We start from the raw sequence: 23,793 nt of genomic DNA, 5'->3' as shown, positions 1-23,793 counted from the left end.
GGAATATTATGATATATTTTGAATTTGTTTTTTTTGTTACATAATGGGTATAAGTAAATGAACAACACAAAAAGAAGGGTATAAGTGCAAATGTTAATGGACACGAAGGCCCATTTTGAGGCCCACGTTCCAAATGTGTAGGTAAGTGAGTAGCCCGGCCCATTAAGAGTATTCGATTTGGCACAATTAGGTATAAATCTCTACAATCATCACATGCTTCTTCCTCTTTAGCTGATTGAGGTAGCTGAGTTCCGCAGACTAAACCCTAGCTCCTCCTTCTCCTTCACCCGTCGTCCCGCCGCTCTCTTTTCATAACCACATAACTTAGCCCGTATTTTTTAGATCATTCTCCATAATCAGTAACACAATTAGATTATCGGAAAAGGTAATTTCTGTCCCTTTTGCGTTTTTTTTTTAAAAAAGTTTTCGGCTAATTTTTATCTGTTACTAAGAAAAACTGTGTAATGCGTTGTGCTCAATATAGCTTTTGTAGAATCTATTTGACGTTAGTTTTGTTTTTTGTTTTACCTTTTTTTCACAATACGTATTTTGCTTCTGTTTGATGGTAGTTCTTATTTGTGCATATTCGGCTGTGTTTTCTTCTCCTATTTAGTGGTCGTCTTATGAAAAAAGAATGAATGTTTAATATATGTGTATGTGTGAGGGGTGGTGTACAAAGAATGGTGTGATATATTTAACTCAATACACAGCTTCTCCAGAATTAATTCAGTGGTTTCTTTGTACCAGGGTTATGCTGGTTTTTGGTTCTCCTTTTTTTACTTCTTCCCTTAAACTTTCTGTGTTTTCTCTGTTATAATTGCTTATAAAAAATTTCTTGGGGACAGCCACAGTATCTATTTGCTCTGGTCTTACAATTTTATTTTATTTTATTTTTGGGGTTTTGATATAGAAAAGAGTAATCTTTTGCTGCTAAATTTTATGGGAATGATATTGAGCTAGCTTTTGTTTTTTGATTGTTTAACAAATGATTGCGTGATGAATGTAAGCTGCTGAGTATGGTTCCCCTTTGCCCCAAGTAGTAATCAGTTTTTGGCTTCTCAATATTTGAAAAAGAAAACTTTTTTTTTCACAATGACTTTGGAGAAAAGGTTACCCATAGTAACTCATGAGGTCTTGAGTTTATAAACTTGATTTTCAAGAATTTGATTGGTGCATGTCCTCTTTAAGACATATTGTTTAAACTTATCATTGAAAAGCAAAACGAGTATAATTTTGTATATTTAGTAAGTAGAATGAATGCACAGAGGTACTGTGTATGTTTCCATAGTTATAAGTGATTTCATTGGTATGGAATGTTCGTAGTGGCTGTGTATGTATCCGAGGATATGAAACAAGTACATGTTAAGTATTATGATTTGGTTATGATAAATTCTCTTAATCGTAGCTTGACAAATGCTATAAAGTTTGTTCCAATGAGAAAAATTCCATTGGAAAATTGCTGCACAGTAGAATTCAATAGCTTTGTCAACTGCATTGTCCCATGGAAGGAGATGGGTGGTTTCATCTTTACCTTGTTGTTAATTGTGAGTTTTATTTTTTTTTAATGCAATTTGGTTCCGGTACTAATTTACTAATAGTTGAACCTATTCAACTCAGGTTTTCAAGCCTATTTTGTCTAATATGATTTTGGCAGTCATGAATTTGTTCAAACAAGTGTTTGATTACCCAGATTGCCTGTTAATTGAAAGTGTTCAAATTATCATTTTATTTTCTTGCTGCTTGCAAACTGTGATGAATATCTAGAATCTACATATCAAAAGCATCATAGCCCTCCTCTATTTCTTTGTTCCAGCTTTTTACCCTCTGGAGCTGTTGTACTCATCTGATCTACTTTTGGCATTTTCGTGCCTTAACACTTGCAAGTAATATATCAATCAGCTATTGTCTCCCAAACTTGTTTTGGTTTCCTATACTAATCTTGTGTCCTTCTGTTATGTTTTGATTCACTTCATTCCAATACTATTAGACAAATTAGGAGTTTCTTATATCTAGAGACTCTATAATCTTAGACTTATGCTTACACAGACAGCCTACACTCTTCAGTACCTATCCACACTGGTATATAACTTGTGTGTATACAGAAGCCACGAGCTAAAAGGTTGGAGGGGTTAACCCTTTGTTAACGTCACAACTGATGACACATGCAAGCTTAAGCAAAGAGTAAAGGAACTCCTGAATCTAATGTTGTAACAACCTAACTAAGCCTGAATCCCAAATAGCTGGTATAGCCTAGAAGAGTCGTGAGACTTTCAAGCTGCTACATGCAGTAACATATGCATTGATTTTATGATGATGTGTAACAATATTATCCGGCCTCTGTGTCGTCTTTGACTTTTGTTTGATGTGCTGTAATTAAATTTTCCTCATTATTGCAGGCTTGGAGAGTGTATAAGGCTGCTTTTATCGTCTCTTGCCCCAAGTGTAGCTGTTGGTGGATGCGTTCTTATTCATCTTCTATAGTTGAGGGCTAAGTTTTCTCTATGGCTTCCAGGAGTAGCATCCGTCTTATTTCATACTCGGAAGAGATTATAAATGGTGAACCAATCTTTATTTCCTCTAACTGCTGTCCTATTAAAGCTCACAAATATGAGCCTGCTGGACTTGCTTTTCACTCTGCTGCTCTTAGACTGATTGGGCATGTTGAGAAAGAAGACCCCAAAGATGGCAAAGAAGATGTTCCTAATGACAAGGAACAGACATTTGCCTATTCATCAGAGTCATACAGCTCTAAGGGGAAAAAGAAGTCTTCTACCGGCGAAAAGGTACAAGATCATTATGCATTGTTAGGGTTGAGCAATCTAAGGTATCTTGCTTCTGAGGATCAGATAAGGAAGAGCTATCGTGATGCTGCATTGAGGCATCATCCTGACAAGCTGGCTTCACTTCTTCTAGCTGAGGAAACTGAAGCTGCAAAACAAGCCAAGAAGGAGGAAATAGAAAACCACTTCAAAGCTATTCAGGAAGCATATGAGGTTCTTATGGACCCTGTTAGAAGAAGGATTTATGACTCCACTGATGAATTTGATGATGAAATCCCAACTGAATGTGCTCCACAAGATTTTTTTAAGGTCTTTGGACCTGCATTTTTAAGGAATGGTCGTTGGTCCGTCACCCAACCCATCCCTTCATTAGGTGATGAGAATACTCCAATTAAAGAAGTGGATAGCTTTTATAATTTCTGGTACAGCTTCAAAAGTTGGAGAGAGTTCCCACATACTGATGAGTTTGATCTTGAACAAGCTGAATCTCGTGATCACAAGAGGTGGATGGAAAGGCAGAATGCGAAACTTTCAGAGAAGGCCAGAAAGGAAGAAACCGCCAGGGTGCGTACACTTGTTGACAATGCCTACAGAAAAGACCCTAGAATCTTGGGAAGAAAGGAGGCGGAGAAAGCAGAGAAGCAGAGAAAGAAGGAAGCTAAACTACTTGCAAAGAAATTACAGGAGGAAGAAGCAATTAGGATTGTTGAAGAGGAAAAGCGTAAGAAAGAGGAGGAGGGGAAAAAAGCTGCTGAAGTTGCTTTGCAGCAGAAGAAGTTGAAGGAGAAAGAAAAGAAATTATTGCGAAAAGAGCGTAGTCGTTTAAGAACCCTTGCTGCTCCTGTTTTGTCTCAGCGTTTGCTTGGGCTAACTGATGACGATGTAGAAGGTCTATGCATGTCACTTGACATTGAGCAACTGAGGAACTTATGTGATAAAGCCGATGGAAAGGGTGAGCTTGTTATCTCTGAACTTCTCAGGGGAGCACTTGGACATGAACACAACCCAAAATATGAGAATAAAGATGAAAAGATTAAGTCGCAGCAAAATGGTTCTCTGGAGAGTAAAAAACAAGTTCCTCTGATGAGCAGTGAGAAAAAGGAGAAACCTTGGAGCAAAGAAGAAATTGATCTTTTGAGGAAGGGGATGCTGAAATATCCTAAAGGAACTTCTCGAAGATGGGAAGTTATTTCTGATTATATTGGTACCGCAAGGACAGTTGAAGAGATCCTGAAGGCTACAAAAACAGTTCTGCTCCAGAAACCCGACTCTGCTAAAGCCTTTGACTCCTTCCTTGAGAAAAGAAAGCCAGCACCAACTATTGTTTCTCCTCTTTCCACGAGGGAAGAAGTAGAGGGAGTAGAAAATAGTAGCAAGCCTGAAAGTGGAAGTGCCAAAGTAGCTGATTCTCAGGAGACCCCTAGTCAAAACACAAACAGCCAGAACACTGATGACGCACCTGCAGCAAACGGAGTTTCTTCGAGTTCTGATTCAGACATATGGTCTGCTGTTCAAGAAAAAGCTTTAGTTCAAGCTCTGAAAACCTTCCCCAAGGAAACCAGCCAGCGGTGGGAACGAGTTGCAACTGCTGTCCCTGGGAAGACCATGAACCAGTGTAAAAAAAAGTTTGCATTACTCAAAGAGAATTTCAGGAACAAGAAAAGTGCAGTGTGAGGTTAGTGGTGCTTGAAACTGCTGAGTCTAGTTTTTTTTTTTATTTCCATCTTTTTATTGTTCAGGCAGCCGCAACAAGCTCACTCTTGAAATGCATTGTGACAACACACCCCAGTCCATTTTCAGTACCATTTTTGTCATTAAGCAGTAGTATTTACATATCTACTATTCAGTACGGCATTGTGAAGTTACTATACTGGAATACATTAATATTTGATGGGAAATACCGATGATACCTAAAGTTATTTATCTTTAATTTATTTTGATTGTTGGCCTCTAAATTTAGTTTCTGTTTCTTCTTTTCATTCCCCCTCCCCCCTTTGAGTCGAGTTTCTTTTATCCTGCATTAGGGTCCTCGATAAATCTGGGCGTGCTTGGTAACTGCTTTGAAGCTAGCTACCCTTGTGTGTGGACTCGGCCTACACCATACATGTTGGATTATCAGTTTGAATATTTATGTTGATTGATATGTGAAAAAATATTCCACAGATGTATGTACGAAATATGATTAGGAACACTATGTAACATCTATTTAAAAGTTCAACTGAAACAATAGGGGGTTAATTAGATGGGCTATGATTTATTGTTCGTCTATTTAAACTCCTGTAACATTTAGTCGGGTTGATGTTTTTCTCATTTTTCATTCGTCTAAATCTAGCTAAACTCGCTCATTCGTGAATCATTGCAAACTCCAAACAATTAATCGACAACAAAAGGAATCTGCCTGCGTTTGATATTTTAAATCTGTCAACTTCAAGAGGTCCATACTGGGAATCTGGAGATTAGATACGTCACTCTTCTCCTTATGATGTTTAATGCATTCATTAAATAAATTAAGTACTATTTTTCGATCATCTTAATTAAGGAAAAAATAGAGTAACTTTCACATAGCAAACATAAAAATTATATTTGTATGTTATACCTATAGTTTGCGTTCCATAACAAATTTTATGTTTGCTATGGAGCTTTTGATTTGTATAATTCGCTAGATACAATCAATTTTATACAAATTGTTCAGTTTTGTATAAATTCATTTATACATTGTAATTTGTATAATTATAAGTGTATATGACGAAAATATATGTATGTGTATTTGTATACTTGTATTTGTATATATGTATGTGTATTTGTATATACAAATATATACTCGCTTTATACAAACACAAACGCATTTTATACATTTGTATACCGAATGACTAATTGTATACCGAACCATATGGCGAAAAAATGGGATGTTTGCTGCAAATTACAAATAAAATAAATTATGGCTATAACATTTAATTTGAATTAATAGTTTGTTATTTCATACAAATTTCCAAAAATATATTATTATTACAAAACAAAAATTCATTACACCCCAAAAATTATTTCACACTAAATAAAGGAAAATATTTTGTCAACATCATGACAAACAAAACAAAAAAACTTAAGATTCTACAAATGAAGATTCGATCAAAATATATTGTATTGCAAAACTAGATGCAGTATATAAAAATATTACTCATATGTTTAATAGATGAATCTTTTCCTGAAAATAAACAATTCACTTTGCAACAAATTAGATACCTTGTAATTAATGGTCACAATAATTACATCAGCTGGTATATTAGTGTTTTCTTTAGGACAGCTTAATTAGCATAGGAATTAACAATATGTAACCTTCCTATATATACATCCCTTTCCTCTTCCATTAGGTTTACATCTAACTTTCATTTTTGTTTGACTGGTTGATCCCACAGTATGTCAGGTAAATTTATTATATTACATTTACGAGTATAATTTTAACTTGAACGTACCATACATCTTTGTTGATCTTTAAAAGACATTCATCGAAGAAAAAACTATTCATTTCTCGGCCTTTCTCCTATATTCTATCAAAAATAAATGTATATAAATAATTAAAGGAAGGTTAAATTTACAATGGGAAGCAAGAGAGTGGTGGTGGTGGTACATGATACATCAAAGGAGGTAAATTGGACTGCTATTAGAGGGGTTGTTCGTAATTTTAGTCTTGAGGCCGGAGATGAGCTTATATTACTTGGAGTTGTTCACCAATTTAATAACTCAACTACTACATCAGCTTTTTTGAGCACAGTAAAACTTTGTAAGTCTTTTATACGAATTTTACTTATATATGTGCATTTAATTTTATTTATAAATAGTTCAGTATGCAAAGTATCATGCATTCACACAACGTTCAAAAAAGGATCTGCATAATTGCAAGCTTGGACCCATGTTCTCCATGTTTTGACCTATAGGTGACTCGAAGACAGCTTAATTGTTGCTCTCAATTTTCCTTTTCGAGCGTGCATTTTATAGAAATACAAAATAATTTATGGGTTCTTTTTTCTTTTATTAATATACCAAAAAATGATAGAATATATATGTCAATATTTATTTCTTCAACTTGTTTATATTTTTGTAGTGGGACAAAGAAATAAAGTAGACCAAAAGCTAGTGGAAGAAGAGCTAGTTAAAAGGATGGAGGAGTATAATAAGAGTTTGGAGATGTTAGTTCTGTTGAAACAATGTGAAGTTCACAAGGTTATTCCCTAAACTCCAACTTTCACATTTTGGTCACATAAATTTAGTGAAATACTTAATAAACTTGTTGAGAATGTAATCGAGTATATATTTAATATTTATTTTAATAGTTTAAGCTTTTAAATAAGATGATTACGCATATTAAATTAGTCATTACAACGTTTATGATTTATTTTTAAAAAACTATATTAGCTAAAAACAAAAATGATATAACGATCAAGATTCTATCTCAAATCACATGCTGGTGCTCAAGAGCTTAAAGGATACCCAGATCAAATAACTCAATCCATAAGATATTTCTGAAGGATCCTTTATAAAATATATGATAATTCTTTAAAGTACACATATCAAAAAAAAAAATTAAATTAAGGAGTAGACATACACCCTAATCCACCACTTGGGTCCGCCTCTAATCAGAATAATATGACTTAATAAATAAATGAATTGTTGATCCGTCTAAAATAAATTAAAATGCAAGTCAATGTCCAATTTTATTAAATTTTAATTGTTTTTTTTTTATAATCTTTTGTATCTAATAAAATTATTATTTTACTTTATTATAACTATATAACACATCAAATAAAAAAAATCTTTACATTATTTTGATAAAAAGATTCCATAAATTAATTTAAACTAGATATCAACATAATATTGATTGACTAAACTAATAAATAAGCTAGTCAAATGTCAATAATTAACCAAGTTAAGTTCTAGTCGCACCAGATTTGTCTAATGCGATGGGTTACTCTCATGTATGATTTGTGCGGATTTTCCTTGTCATTAAAAAAAAAAAAAAAAAAGAGGCATTTGGAATCTTAAATAATGGAATTCATATTTCGAATTGTGAATCTTCATGGTGTTGCAGGTCAAATTTCACATACAAGTTCAAGCTGGAAATTCACGAAAGGTGGTTGCTGTTATAGCAATCAAAAGGTTGGAACCCACTTGGATCATTCTAGATAGGTTAGTTACTAAATTTCACATATTCATTTCATTATCTATTTTAATTACTTTTTGTTCATCTGTTATATGGGACCCCCTGTTTTTTGTTATATTTAGTGTTAGTAGAATAGGTAATGAAATTCGGGTATGTACTTTTATTGTTGTTAGGATAGGCGGAGAGCAGTGCCCTATTGGTCTAATTTCTACTTGGCTCGTCTCTTAATCGACAAAAACACTAGGTGATTAGTCCCATTTGTTCTAACCTTGGGTACAAAATTACCTGGTGTCTATTGCTGGTGGGAGGTGGCAGGTATTGGTGGAATTAGTCGAGGTCTCCAAACACGTCTTAACCACTAGACTAAACATTTAACTTTTGTCAAGAAATGTCAATACTTGTATATATATTTATTAAACCAAAATTTGACCTTTATATACAATATAATTTTCCGACGAAGGGGTGTCGCTCCTTGGCTAAGGGTGGGTCCGCTCCTGATTAAATGATCTTGGATTTTGAAAAAATATATGAAAGATGTGAAAATGTGTCAAATATTTTGTATTGATCCATACTTCCATACTTGACTTAGGAAAATATTGTTGAATCCTGGACACAAGCTAGAGAAGGTGAAATTTGTAATACAAAATGTTATTGCTTTGGGGCTTTTTTGGTGGTTATAACTTGGTTCTTTGTGTATATAGGGAAATGAAAAAGGAGAAGAAGTACTTTATGGAGAAGCTATCATGTGGAATATCAAAATTGAAAAGTGACAACTCCATAGAAGACGTGAGAGGACCGTTAAAATTAATGGAGAACACTAAGGTCTCCCTTACTCGAAATACATTTTCGTATGATGAAATGATACCGGGAGAGGATGATTCATCAGAAGAACGTCCTTCTTCGCAGCAAAGTAAACAATGCATATATATCATTCCTTGAAATGTAGATATATAGGAGTTTTTGGTTCACATAAAGACCAATTTTTCATGCACCTTAGTTTGATGCTTTTGTTTCATCTTTGATGGTGCTCTGTTGTCATTTATTTTTTATGATGAATTGTAGACTCGAAAGCTGTTTCTCGTACGAGAACCTCATGCAAAGAACAGGCAAGCAGTATACCGGGAAACTCACCTTCCCACTTCTCCGATGACCAAAACCAAAAGCATGAACATATCAAGGACAATGAAAGAGAGGAGATATTCGATGATCAATATTTGTATGGCGTAATATCCGAGAAATCTGAATGTTCCTTTTGTGGGAACAGAAGGCCGAAAATGAGATTGCATAAGGACTTCAGTTATAAGGAGCTTGAAGAAGCAACAAAAGGATTTTCCAATGAGAATTTTCTATCAGAAGGCGGATTTGGTTCTGTTTATAAAGGGTATTTGAATGGACTAAGAGTTGCTGTGAAGCAGCATAATGATATGAGCCTTCAAGGAGATAAAGAATTCAAGTCCGAAGTTGAGGTTCTAAGCAAAGCTAGGCATCCAAATTTGGTCATGTTGTTAGGGTCTTGCTCTGAAGGTAGCCAAAAGTTGCTTGTCTATGAGTATGTTTGCTATGGTTCTCTAGACAAATTCTTATCAGGTAAGTTTATTTAGTTTTAGAATGGGCAGATTGGACTATATTTGGATCGGTTAAAACGGAAGGAATACATATGCAGCCTAAATTAAACTAGAATGGATTAAATTGGGCGTGTATATATCCTCGCTCATAATTGTGTTATTCTTGTGCAGGGGATATAAGAATGTCTCTCAGTTGGGAAAAGAGGCTAAAAATAGCTCTGGGTGCTGCCAGAGGCTTAGAATATCTTCATAAACACAACATCATTCATAGAGATATTAGACCTAACAACATCCTCATCACACATGATCATGAATCACTGGTATGTTGCGCACCGAGCTGCCCTCTTTTAGTTTGGTTCAAGCAAATTAAGGTGAAATGTACTGGTCCCAATGTGGATATAAAAATGGATATGATCTTATAATGACAATTGACATTTATCTTCCATAGGTGTTTTAAGTTAGACATTTGTTTTATAGTTGTCTAACTATATGCAACATCGATGACTTAGTTAGGAGATTTTGGACTTGCAAAAGCGGCGTATGATGAATCACAACATTCTTCTGGTAACAACGTGGTTGGTACTTTTGGATATATGGCACCAGAATATGCAGCAAGTGGAAAGTTCTCGACTAAAACAGATGTTTATGCTTTTGGAGTTGTTCTGCTGCAGCTTATCACTGGACTCAAGAACACAGACAACTGTCTTGAAGATAAAAGTCTTGTTGAATGGGTAAAAATTGAAAACATCATTTCACCATATAACACAATATGCTTATTTTGTTCTATGAAACGACTAGTTATGAAATAACATTAATGGCTAATGATAACTTGTACCTTTCAAGTGCAGGCAATACCTCTTCTGGAGCAAAAGAATTATCCGCGTCTAATTGATAAAAGTATTGTCGATTCCCATGATTTCCATCAGCTATTTTGGATGGTTGAGTTAGCAGCAAAATGTCTCGAAAAGGATCCTGATAAGAGGAATACCATGGAATGGGTAAGTTTTGCTTGTAATGTCGAACTAAAATGACTAGTATCCATCATTATAATCTTCATTTGTATGATCTTATAACCGCGACATTGAATTTCAGTATAGAAGTGCGCCCTTCGACTCATCATAAGTTTGTTATTGTTGTTATTCTTAGCTTATTGATTGTTGATACATATCTTGTTAAATCAGGTGGTTAAGATTTTGAGTGATATAATGGAAGGAAATGCTGATACTTCTATAGACTTCAACACCAAAAGCAATAATGAAGATGATAAAATTCTTGGAACAGTAACAACTTCTTCTTCATTTTCAACAGACAGAACATGTTCATCAAAAAGGTGGAGTCCTTCATCATCCAATAGTACTCATGAAGAATGTGAAAGTAGGAAGATCCCTCTCAAACATAAAGGGGCAGCTCCAAACAAAAGCAAACTACTTTATAAAGAGATGATTCATTGAGTAGTTCGTTTTAATTAAAGGCGGATCCAAGATTTAAACTCTATGAGTTCAATCTATAAAGTTGTCTATGGAAAACAACCTCTCTACCTCTGAGTTAGGAGTAAGGTCCTATATACACTTGACCCTTCCCAGATCCCACTTTGTGGAACGACATTGGGTATATGTTGTTTTTGTTGAGTTCAATCTATAAGGTTCTAAGGATTGGACTTGTCGTGTTTCTAAAACTATGGGTTCATGTATATTATTTGTTGCATTTTGAGTAAATTTCTACGCATAAATTTATGTTTCGCGTTGAAGGTATTGGGTTCCAATGAACTGATGTTGTAACTTGCAAAGCTACAACTGCTTTTGGTTTTAAGGTGCTTTTGTTACGACTGTCTAAGGCTTCGTGGACATTTGTCTGATGAAATATAAGAGTATTCTCGAATCATATTCATATTCATGTGACATATAAACCACTTTTACATTTTTGCTTTATTTATTTTTTTGCTAAATAATTATATCTTGATATAATTCAAACAATCAAACCATGAAATACGCAAGAATATCATGAAAATATAACAAAAGTTAATAAAATTAATTAGGCAAACTAAAATATCAATACCAGCATCATACTTCTTTTGCTTTAAAACACATTATTGTGATGTTGTTCATATAGTCCAAAACAAAAAAAATTAACAATCAAAGGAATGGGGCGTAAAGATAGAAGCAGAATCACGATTTTCATTAAATGGGTTCAAAATATGAAAAATATACCCACTAAAAAGTCGAAGGGGGTCAATATTTATTACATATACATAAAATATAATTTTAACCATGTATAAGCAATATAATTTCCATCGAAGGAGGAATCCATGAGCCCTTATTAGTAGCTCCGCCCTTGGTCAAAGGCATGTGCATGATTTGAAAATTTTGGATGTCACGTTACTTCGAATCCAAATAGAGTAAAATAGTGAGTCGATTTGATCGATTTTGAACTTCAGATCAAATAATTAATCTTTTTGAATTATATTAGTCATAAAATTGAATGAAAATAATTATGATAACCTAACGTAACAAAGTTTTTTGTTCCAAGAACTCATATACCCTAAAAAAATGAGCAAATTTTAGGTTTAGCAAACACAAAAATCATATTTTTATGTTATAGTTATAGTTTGCATAATTGCGTTTCATAACAAATTTTATGTTTGTTATGGAGCATCAGATTTGTATAAATCGCAGGCAGGCATTCGTTTGTATAAAAGTGCATCGATTGTATATGTATATCGGTTAGATAATTGTATATATATAACTATTATGTATATGTATCAATGATTGTGTTTGTATATCTGCATAAAATTTGAATTTGTATACAATTGAATCGAAATAAAACATTTGTATATCAAATCTCTCTCTTGCTTTATACAACACAAATTATACATTGTAATCTGAATTTTATGTGTTTATATATCTGCATAAAATTTGAATTTGTATACAATTGAATCGAAATAAAACATTTGTATATCAAATCTCTCTCTTGCTTTATACAACACAAATTATACATTGTAATCTGAATAATTTGTGTTTGTATAAAGTGAGAAAGAGAGAAAGGCAAAAGAGAACTTATAGGAGAAGATCTGTATTCGTATAATTATAAATGTATAGGACAAAAATATATGTATTTGTATTTGTATATACAATACAATTTATACATTTGTGTTTGTATAAAATGAGCAATATCAGGGAGAGTGGCGAACGAGGTTCTCTGGGAAGAGAGGCGAATGACAAGTGTTTGTTACAGATTACAATTAAATGAAACTGTAGTTATAACATTTAATTTGAATTAATAGTTTGTTATTTTATACAATTTTTCAAAAAAAAATTGTAAAAAATTTGACCAATCAAAAAATTGATAACATACCAAACTCCTAAATAAAGGAAAATATTATACAACAACAACATACCCAATAAAATTCACTAAATATAGTATGAGGAGGATAGAGTGTACATAGATCTTATCACTACTATTTCTGAAAGACCTTTGAAAAAATACGATATATAAAAAAGAAAATGAAAAAAATGAGAAGACAATAAAAAGGAATATAAAAGAAAGGTTAAAGGAGACAAATAGGGGAATTTAGAAGAGTTTTCCCGCCCAAAAAAGCAAAAGGCAAAATCTCCCAAAATCTCAATACATTTATAACGCCAAAATCTTTGCTGCCAAATTTAAATTTAAAAGATACATCGCCATATTCTCCTCTCTGATTTCTAGGGTTTCGTTTGAAAAATCGACAATGTCGATTACTGTTAGTGTTTCCTCTCCGCTCTCTCTTTCTAAGTCGGCCACTACCACTTGTAGCTCTCTACTTCAAGAATTGCAGGTATTCTTCTGTTTCATCTTTTTGTTTGTTCGAATGCGTCTTTGAAAATGATTCTTGGTCTTTCTTTTTGGGTACCCAGTGGTTTTTGGGAATCAAGATTGTGTTTTAAGGAGATACAATAGAAATACATTCAATTGGATTAGTTTCTTGAGTTTGTTTATTCAATCAAGATTTTGGGGTTTTGTGCTTTTCCTTTTTTTAACCGTGTGTTTATAGTAAGAGTATGAATTAAATGTCAAATTGGGTTGTTGTTATGTTTTCTGGTACACACGTACATCACACACACATAGAAACACCTACATTAGACCCAAGATTTGTGGTCAATAAGAGTTGTATACGATAAGCTTGAACTTTGTGTGTTCAGATTCTTGTTTTTAATTGCTGTGGAGGTGGTTACTGGGAAACATGATAGAAAATTTTGGAATTGATCATTAGTGGGTGTGAGTTTAGTGGTATATGATTGAATATGCCAATAATCAGTCTCTTATTTCTAAGTCGGCCACTACTACTTGTGGCTCTCTACTTCAAGAATTGCAGTTATTCTTCTATTTCATCTTTTTTTTTTGTTCTAATGCATCTTTGAAAACGATTCTTGGTTTTTCTTTTTGGGTACCCAGTGGTTTTTGGGAATCAAGATTGTGTTTTAAGAAGAGATATAATAGAAATATATTAAGTTGGATTAGTTTCTTAAGTTTGTTTATTCAATAAAGATTTTGGGGTTTTGTGGTTTTCCTTCCCTTTTAACTGTGTCTTTATAGTAAGAGTATGAATTAAATGTCAAATTGGGTTGTTGCTGTTGTTGTTCTGTCCTTTTTTCTTTTCTCTTTCTGGTACTCATGTACATCACACATACATACATACAAGTACGTACATAAGACCCAAAAGTTGTGGTAGATAAGAGTTGCATACTATAATCTTGAACTTTGGGTGTTCAGATTCTTGTTTTTAATTGTTGTGGAGGTGGTTACAGGGAAACATGATAGAATTTTTTGGAATTGATCATAAGGGGGTGTGACTTTAGTGGCATATGATTGAATATGACAATAATCAGTATCTTCTTTTTTTACTTGAATGGAATTGAGAAGAATTGATTATGAATGAGAGTTCTGAAAGTAGGATTCTCTTGGTTGTTGGTGGAACAAATTGGATGTTTCAACAGTTTGCTTAATGTCTTTGACATATTTAGGTTGAATTGTTATATTCTTTATGGGTGGCTCCAGTTTGGCATATCAAGTATTTCATGTCAGTAGCTTTGTTTTTCATGTATCTCTGTATTCTTGTTTCTGTATGATTCATTAGTGTATCTGAGTATGTCTGAATTTTTTTATAGCTACTAACATTTGATGAAGTGAAAGTACATCATCTGAACTGGGGATGTCTTGCAAACTGTTTTCATTCATCAGGGCACAAATGAACTTGAACTTCTGGAAATGAGAAATTTGAGATATGATAGCTTTTAGCTTCAAAACTTAGTAGAGATTGCAAATGCTATTGATGGGCCTAAGGATGTGGCTTAAATTGCTTAAAGTTATTTTAATTATGCTTTGGTATTAGACATGCCTCTATAGCATGAGCATTTCCATGCATAATCTGGCGTTACTATTTGTATTACTATTGTACTTGTTTTCTTTCAGCATTTCTGTTGATTTTTGACATGAATGTTAAGTTGGTTCAATGTTTGTATAGCTGCTTCTTATCTTGTCTTGTTTTCACTTTGGAAGTTATGGTTGAACTCCTCTGTATGTGTTTTCCAAAGGTGGTTCAGCTGCATGATAAGTTTCCTGCTTGATTGTTGCCAGAATATTCATATATAGTTGCCCCTGACACTGTTAGCAAAAATGATTTGCTGCTTGTAAAATTTCCTTTTTCATTTAATTCTAGTTATTAGCTTCTTTCTTGACCATTATCGGAATAGACTTATTTTGCTTTTCTGCTTACGCATTTGATATATAATTGCAAAGTGCAAATGATGTAGTTTAAACACTTCCCTTGAGGTTTTTGAGTTGTAAAAGATTAGAAAGTTTCTGTCTGAATAAAAGAAGGCGAAGAGGTGTTTTCCTTTTTCTTAAACTTAGTCTGTTGCAATGGACTCATTAATATTTGTATTGTGGTGCCATGACCTTACTCACTGATCTACCCAAATACTAATGGTTCAATGGATTCCTGAAAGTAGTTTAGCATTTATTCAAGAATTTTGCTTGGTCTGCTAAGGGAACTATCTTTTGAAGTCTATGTTTCCTTAATTTGGAGACTGATGCATTTTTCTCCTACTTTCCCTCTTGTGGTGGTATGATCTGCTGCATTTTCACTTAGACTTTGGAGTTTGGAGGTAGAATCTATTCAAATAACCTGTCATTTTTTGTCTGAAGGAAATATGGGATGAGATTGGGGAGAGTGACAGTGAGAGGGACAAAAAGCTTCTTCAAGTTGAGCAGGAATGCCTCGACATTTACCGTAGAAATGTAGATAAAGAGAGAAAATACAAAGCTGAGCTGCATCTGTTATTAGCTGAGGCTGATGCAGAAATTTCCAAACTTGTATCTTCCCTTGGAGAACAAGTTTCTTTGCCATTGGTTTGTCCTATGTTTCTTTGGAATCCTTAAACTTCTCCATCATTCAGTATTTTCTTTTTAATAATTAACTCTTTTCTTATTTTTCAGTCTGGAAAGATGAAAGGTACCCTGAAGCAGAAATTGGCTGTTATTGATCCTGTGTTAAAAGACATAAGGACAAAGAAACATGAAAGGATTAAAGAGTTCTTGAATATAGAAACACAGATAGCAGCGATTTGTGCAGAAATAGCAGGAAATGACACAGTAATTAGTCCTACAGATATTCAAGTAAGTGAACAAGACTTGACCGCTAAGAGATTGGGAGAACTGAAGTCACATCTTCAGGAACTTCAGTCTGAAAAGGTTAGTTAGCTGATTTTTCTGCCTCTAATTTTTGCTGGAATAAAACAAATTACATATCATTTCAATTCAATCTGTTAACTTTTGTCCTTTTCTGCAGAACCTGCGTTTGCAACGAGTCAATAGCTATATGAGCGCAATTCATGACCTTACAGTAGTTATGTCACTTGATTTCAAGAATATAATAGCTAATATCAATCCAAGCTTGGCGAATCATTTGAATGTACAATCAAAGAGCATAAGCAATGAAACACTTGCTAGCTTGACAAGTGAAGTCAATTCACTGAAGCAATTGAAACAGCAGCGGCTAGAAAGGGTGAGCGAATCATCAACCAATCTCTCCATGTTTTGCATTTTACTTTTAGTGGAATAGTCTCTCTAAAATATATAGGGACCAAAGTGCTCGCAAGTTTTTTATTTGTTTTGAGTAGACTTGCATGGATGCATATCATATTAGTGCGCCTAGTGGGGCAATCTTCTTGTTTTTACCACCTATGTATGATAGCTTACAAGTACCGTTTTGTATCAGTCTATGGCCACATAACATTTTGAAACTCATATTGCTGCAAGTCATTTTTCGCTTTAACTGAATGAAATGATCAAGAAATTGTTACTTCTTTCAAAATTTTAACAACTAAAAATTTAGGTGGGTAAACATGATTGAGAGTCGTTTGGAATGTTTTCTGCTTTTGTGGTTACTTTCTGCTTTAGATTTACCCTATCAGAAAACACTCGCTACATATGATTCGTATATTATTATTTATTGCATTATAACCAATATATTTAATATTATAAGCCCTTGGTAATTATTTAAATATTACCTTATAAAAAATAATGTTGATTCTTTTTACATTTTATTTTATTTTATTGGTGCAGCTTCAAGATCTTGGCAGCTCTCTAATAGAACTTTGGAACCTCATGGACATGCCAATGGAGGAACAACTGAGGTTTAACCATGTTACTTCCTTAGTTTCTTCCTCTATTGATGAGATAACTAGACAAGGATCCCTTGCCATTCACATTGTTGAGCAGGTACATTGAGTAATTATTCCTTTCTCTTTATCCATTTGAGTCTTTGGGGGGATGCGAGAAAAAATCTGCAAAGATATTCTACTTGGTTTCATCTAAACCAAACTACTTCCTCTACTACCATCTCTTACCGCTTCTCATTTCTATGTTGGTAGGCTGAAGTGGAAGTTGAGCGTTTAAATGCTCTAAAGACCAGTAAGCTGAGAGAATTGATATTTAAGAGACAAAATGAGCTTGAGGAAATCTATAGGAATGTTCATATGGATGTAGACAGTGAGACTGCACGCCAGATTTTAATCCAGCTTATGGAGTCTGGTACATTCAGTTTACTTTATCTCATTTATTTTCTGTGGCTTTGATGTGATTTAACTGTTTGTTCTTAAAACAAAAGTTAATTCTGTTGAAAAACAATTTTTCTTGAATGATTCCTATTTCTAATTTCATTGTTTTGTTTCCAACTTATGGTCTGTTCCATTGTTGTGTGCTGGGTTTTAAGTGAAAAAACACTTACATCCATTTCTGATGTTTTAGCTGCACTGCACATGCTTTTTTGGTAGAGGCAAGTGTATGGTGCTGATTCTTAAAAGTAATGGTTGGTTTGGATTTACTTTCATATGCTAAGGGAAAGAAGCTACCCTATCTCGGTCTCATCATCTTTAGGTTGCATTTGACTGGGTATTAGCTCTTGACTTCTGACTTGGAAAAGAACAGTGTGTATGAAATCCTTATGTTGGAGATGATATAGTCCTTGATGGCATGTTCTGCTCTTGTGTGTTTTTTCTTTTGAATTGTCAACTCAAAGAAACGTTCATTGGTTACAACTTGAATTCAGCAGTCAACATCTCCATTAGAAATGGAGGAAACACTCAAACTAGTGGGATCAGTTGGCACCTAGAGAAAATGTTCTTCTAGATTGTGAACCACGTGCAAGTAAACTGAATGTTATGGCAATAAAGGAGAGACTAGCATATGATCTATTTTCCACTTAAACTGTTAATAATCTACTGAATGAAGTTGACTAAACTACATGAATTTTAAGTTTTGACTTTAGATAGGCATTTCAAATACCAACACTACCCATCACAACCATGTGAAAGGAATTAGTACCTGATGTAGACAAATTAAAATATAGTTAAAAATTGTTGCTTGTCTCAAGATGACTTAGTATGAGACCTGGTGGATGGATTCCTAAGCATAACTCAAAAGGAAGACATAGCTATTGAGGATGAGGTATGCATGGCTCACCTACCAAATCAAACAGCGTTCCCACTGATGTAATGATAATGATACATGAAATAAAGTATACCCTGTGATGGATGAAGGATGGAGTGATCAATAACCCTTTTCATATCTAATGGTAAGGCAATGGATAGCTTGTGGACAGATCTAATCGCAATAGGTATCAACCCCGTCAGATGAAACTGAAGGGCTCACAGAGTCACAGTGTTCCCTTCTTAAAACTCATCTTGGCTGATATGAAGTGTTACATGCAAATATCAAATAAGAGGACTTTCATATTTTTCAGATCCTAACAACTCTATGCTGTTCATAAAGTTTGATAGAAGATGGACATGATGAATAGTTTTGAATTCATAAGGGCCTTTCTTGAACAAGATATTCTAAGGGCATTACATGAACCTATAATGAATATAACCTTGTAAGTTTTCTTTCATTGTTTAGCCATTTCATTACTAGAAACTGTTTGAACAACCTATAATGAATATAACCTGTAAGTTTTCTTTCATTGTTTAGCCATTTTAATTACTAGAAACTGTTTGAACAACCTATAATGAATATAACCTTGTAAGTTTCTTTCATTGTTTAGCCATTTCATTACTAGAAACTGTTTGAACAACCTATAATGAATATAACCTTGTAAGTTTTCTTTCATTGTTTAGCCATTTAATTACTAGAAACTGTTTGAACAACCTATAATGAATATAACCTTGTAAGTTTTCTTTCATTGTTTAGCCATTTCATTACTAGAAACTGTTTGAACAACCTGGATGTAACCTGTTGAATCATTCCACACTAGATGAGAAGATTAAAGGCTTCAAAAAAACTATTTCCAGAAGTTCTGAAGGGCCTCTAAATGAGTGCTCAACTGCAACAAGAAAAGGGATAAAGCATTAACCTATGGTGAATGGGAGGAGACTTTACCTCTTAGATGGCCTAAGCAAGTCATTAAACTATTGGATGGATCCTCCTAATTCTATTTACATAAGGCTGAGTAGTGGACAGATGAAACCCACAGTTCTAGTAAGTTAAGCTTTCTGCATTAAAGCAATTCAACTAGCCACCACTACAGTGACTCAGTGCTTAGGCTGTGACTTCTTATCTTTGCAGCCTCTATTCCCACCCTCACAGGAAGATATGAATTCCTCCCTCAATTTGACTCTCCTCTTTTTTCTTCATGAATGCTCATTATACCTCTAGTGAAAAAATATATATGAAAATTGCTGGGAGAGAGTGTTATGGTCGGTATCAATTGACAGTTAACAACTCTGACTTTAATGATTCAGAAGAGGATATGTATTTTTTTTGCTGAGTTGTGCATTCATTCTCAGTTTTTGTTGAACACACTATCCTGTACTTTGGAGCAGGAAAGCAAATGTTTCCAGGCCTCTTGCATCTTAACATGTCTATAGTTATCATCAGTAGAATTGAAAGATAGACTTCATTAATATTAGGTTGATGTTCTCTTATACAATCTATTATTATAATCCATTACAGGCAGTGATCTCTCTAATCTGCTTTCAAGCATGGATGATCAGGTGGTGAAAGCCAAAGAGCAAGCTTCAAGCAGGAAAGAAGTATTAGATAAAGTGGAGAAGTGGAAACATGCTTCTCAAGAGGAAAGTTGGCTTGATGAGTATGAAAAGGTATACCATCTACATAAATACAGGTGTTTACTTGTGAATTATACTCAGTTATGAATCATATGGAGCATATGTGCATAAAGTAAACCTCTTCCATTTTCCTTTTTTTTATCCTTATGTTGTAGGTCAACTTTATATCAACTGTAGATATGTCATAATCTGATATCCACTGCAAGCTACTTGGGGAAGTCTGGCATCTCAAACTTAGTGTTGGACCCCCTCCACCCCTCCCCTTCCTCTCTTATGGTGAGCTTAAGGCCTAATGTTCAATGCAGTGTGGACTTGCTGCTTTGCTTCACTCAAAAAGTGCTTTAGCGCACACCGAACACATCCACGAGTCTGTCTTAAAAGAGGACAACACTAAATAATAAATATAGTTTTCAAAGCAATATCCTAATTACTAAGAATTGGATAAATATGTTAGTATTTTGGCATAGAAAATTATTCCCTCGGTCCCAATTTAAGTGTCTTAGTTTGACTGAGCATGGAGTTTGAGAAATAAAGGGAGTCTTCTGAATATTGTGGTCTTAAATTAAAGATGGGTGTAGTCCTTTAGATCTTGTGGGCTTAAATTTGCCACGTAAAATGTTGGAATTGGAAAACTTACTAAATATAAAAAGAGATGCTCTTTTTGAGACAGACCAAAAGGGAAAGTGAGACATTTAAATTGGGACAGAGAGTAATAATTTAGTAATGAAGCTTTTAGTGACTTGTCATATGAATCATAACTTAAAATGGTTCTGATCTGTATTGACATGGTTTAGAATTCTTTCCAATTATTGCAGTTTTTCAATTCTTTGGTCCATAGGAAAACAACATCACTTTTGTATTTCTGATTGTAAGTATTACTGGAATACGTCCTGAGTATTCCTGTGTTTATAATACAAGTTACCTTTTCAAAAAAAAAAAAATTGCAGTTGTAAGAATAGCTATTTTTCTTGTTAAAAAAAAAAAGAATATCTATTTTTCTTCTTGTGGTTACTTAAATTTTCTTTGATTCTTTTTTCATCCATGTCCTTTATTCACTAAAGCTAACACTTCAATTGGACTTTGCACTTAAATACCTAGTAGACACCTGACTCTTTTTCTATGTTTTTTTGTGATAACAGAGACATGCCTGAGGATTTCAGTGCATTGTTAATTTGCTGGGTTTTTTCTAAGTTATTGGTTTCTGTAGGCTAGTAACAAATTGGTTGATAAGTACTGTACAATTGGTTGATTATAGCTTGTATCAATCAGTCTGCTTATTCATTTCCATTGCTAAAAGTTGGCCACATTGGTAATTGGTTGTGTCCCACATATTGTTTGAGGTGCTCTCTGTGATACCCCCAGTAAACTGACCCTTTCTGTATTCCATCTTTTTTATGCTGGTATAAAATATGAAGCATAAGTGCAGTCCAGCAAAATTAGGTGATGACTTGATTTGCTCATCCATGCACTTTGTATCATTTTCTTCAATCACAAGTTCTTACTTTTTCAATGCTTGGGTGGCTTGCCTAGTTTTAGTCAGGCTTCTTGAGGGAACAAAAAAAAGGATGAAATGGTTGAGTATCTGATAGTTTAGAAGCATAACGTATCTCATGCTGCATAAGATATAGTTTGCAACTTGAGTTTCCCACTAAATCATGATTCACTTTTTTTTACAGGATGATAATCGTTATAGTGCTGGGAAAGGTGTTCACATCAATTTGAAACGTGCAGAGAAAGCACGGATTTTGGTCAGCAAAATACCATGTGAGCTTGTACTCATTTATCTCCTTTGATCTACACCTCTTCCCTCATCCTCCCCTGATAGACCAGTATTAGTAGCTTCATGATGCACTATTGTTTCCTTTTCGAGGAGAATTATGCATAATTGTGGATTTCTGTTAATTACTATATGAAGAAGCTTCTTGTTTTTGGTCTTTATCCCACCGCTTTCCCACCTTCAAATTTCATCTGTTCTTCTGATTACAAACATACTAGTTCACCTATTTCTCTTTGAAATCTTGGTTATCTACTCTGGAACGTGGAAACTAATATTTGATTTTGGAGACTCTATGGCCTATTTATTATGGCTGAACAAGTTTTGGTACTTGAAATTAAAGTACCAGTCAGGTCTATTAATTTGGTTTTCTTTTTATTTTTCCTTGTTACTTGGTGTATTACATAGCTTTCGTTGATCAGTTAAGCCTAAAAGGTGCTCGTGGTCCATATCTGATGTGGTAATCATTAACTAAATTATGTTCTTGGACACACTAATAGTATTAGGTTCGACATCAATGTATTTTCAGCACATTCTAATCTTAAGTGTGTTTGAATATTATATGTCAGCAATTATCATATAGTGACTGAAGTCTGAACCTATAATGCAGCTCTTGTTGAAAACTTGACTGCTAAGATAAAGGCCTGGGAGAAGGAGAGAGGAATGCCATTTTTGTATCACAAAGTGAGTTCAATACTGTTTTTTATTTAAGATGATGTTGTGGTACTGCACCTTCAGACCAGAACTTTTTTGTGTCTAGGCCCCTCTATTGCATACTTTGGAAGAGTACATCATCTCGCGACAGGAAAAACAAGAAGAGAAACGTAGATCTCGGGTATTACTTTTTATTCTCTTGTCTGATACTTATTTCTGAATCTTTTGTTCAGATGTTAGTGAGGAACTGCTCTTAGCTGAGCAAGGGTCTGGTAATCAGTCTTTTGTTGGCTGTTTTGTGATTATGATTGAAGGGATGGTATATGTTATGCGAATGTAATTGTGTTTGATGCTTCGACCATGCATGCCATAGTCAATATAGCATATGTATTTAGATTTGGATGATTGAGTAATGTATATGTTTCAGGAACAAAAGCGGCTCCAAGATCAATTTGCTGTAGAACAAGAAACAATCTACGGTTCAAAGTCTGCCAAGAAACCTCTGGGTAATGCTAACACAGTGCCCGGAACTCCAAATAGTCGACGTATGTCTACGCCTTCAGGTCGTTATGGTGCATCCATAGGGAAGGAAAAGAGAGGGAGTGGTCATGTTGGTGCTGCAATACCCGTAAACTACGTAAGCCTTGCAAAGGATGATCAGAAATGTGGATGACTTTAGGACTGTAATTTTGACTTGTAGAAAGGTATACATATCTGCTGATTTTGCACAAGCTAAACCCACTGATCCTCCGTGAGGTAGTATAGCATATATTAGAATAATGGGCATGAAAATGCACATATCATCCTCTTCATTTTCTTTACAGCAACTTTTTTAGTATGTCTGGTAATATTGCCCCAAGAGCCAAACCATTTTCTACTTTAATAGCAAAGGCTTGCCTTTTAACATAAGTACTATCTTATATCTTCGATTTTGTATTGCACATGTTTCCATGCTTTGGTTATTGTATAATTTGTTGTTGCTACTCTTCTTTCTTCAATTGTTTTCATCATGATTTTTCACTACAGTATTTGCAGTACACACTTGCTTTTCCATATTCTTTACTTGAGTCGGGAGTCTATCAAAAATAGTCTTTCTACCTTCACAAGGTAAGGATAAGGTTGCATATATGCCACCCTCCCTAGATCCTACTTGTGATTGGATAAGAAAACAAAGATTTGACTATCATTCACTAAAACACGATCTCTTTAACCAACCAGAAACAAAAAAGAAATTCATGAAGTACTAGCTGATATTAAAATAAAA

At 34.2% G+C, this 23,793-nt stretch overlaps 4 protein-coding genes across 4 annotated transcripts; all 4 read left to right on the top strand.

Annotated features, from left to right (window-relative positions):
• The first annotated feature begins 214 nt into the window (after positions 1–214).
• LOC102591551 (dnaJ homolog subfamily C member 2) lies at positions 215–4,720 on the top strand. The gene is made up of 2 exons (XM_006347620.2): positions 215–385; positions 2,397–4,720. The coding sequence occupies exon 2, from the start codon at positions 2,502–2,504 to the stop codon at positions 4,452–4,454; it is 1,953 nt and encodes a 650-aa protein (XP_006347682.1). The 5' UTR covers positions 215–385; positions 2,397–2,501; the 3' UTR covers positions 4,455–4,720.
• A 1,654-nt stretch (positions 4,721–6,374) lies between these two features.
• LOC102588897 (probable serine/threonine-protein kinase drkD) lies at positions 6,375–9,536 on the top strand. Its single transcript, XM_015308880.1, has 5 exons — positions 6,375–6,558; positions 6,880–6,998; positions 7,864–7,931; positions 8,637–8,845; positions 8,998–9,536. Exons 1-5 carry the CDS (start codon positions 6,375–6,377, stop codon positions 9,534–9,536), a joined length of 1,119 nt encoding a protein of 372 aa, XP_015164366.1.
• A 129-nt stretch (positions 9,537–9,665) lies between these two features.
• LOC107060709 (proline-rich receptor-like protein kinase PERK3) lies at positions 9,666–11,262 on the top strand. The gene is made up of 4 exons (XM_015308895.1): positions 9,666–9,820; positions 10,010–10,231; positions 10,349–10,498; positions 10,682–11,262. The coding sequence occupies exons 1-4, from the start codon at positions 9,683–9,685 to the stop codon at positions 10,949–10,951; spliced, it is 780 nt and encodes a 259-aa protein (XP_015164381.1). The 5' UTR covers positions 9,666–9,682; the 3' UTR covers positions 10,952–11,262.
• A 1,801-nt stretch (positions 11,263–13,063) lies between these two features.
• Positions 13,064–23,496, top strand: LOC102591226 (65-kDa microtubule-associated protein 5). Its single transcript, XM_006347619.2, has 11 exons — positions 13,064–13,311; positions 15,681–15,884; positions 15,972–16,226; positions 16,324–16,539; positions 17,100–17,255; positions 17,408–17,567; positions 19,986–20,134; positions 21,778–21,865; positions 22,486–22,559; positions 22,636–22,710; positions 22,957–23,496. Exons 1-11 carry the CDS (start codon positions 13,225–13,227, stop codon positions 23,200–23,202), a joined length of 1,710 nt encoding a protein of 569 aa, XP_006347681.1. The 5' UTR covers positions 13,064–13,224; the 3' UTR covers positions 23,203–23,496.
• The last annotated feature ends 297 nt before the right edge of the window (positions 23,497–23,793 follow it).

Source organism: Solanum tuberosum, unplaced genomic scaffold, assembly GCF_000226075.1.
Source record: "Solanum tuberosum cultivar DM 1-3 516 R44 unplaced genomic scaffold, SolTub_3.0 scf00092, whole genome shotgun sequence".
In the NCBI taxonomy this organism is placed as follows: domain Eukaryota; kingdom Viridiplantae; phylum Streptophyta; class Magnoliopsida; order Solanales; family Solanaceae; genus Solanum; species Solanum tuberosum.
Note: the sequence above shows the minus strand (reverse complement) of the source record. Positions and strands in the feature narration are given on the sequence as shown.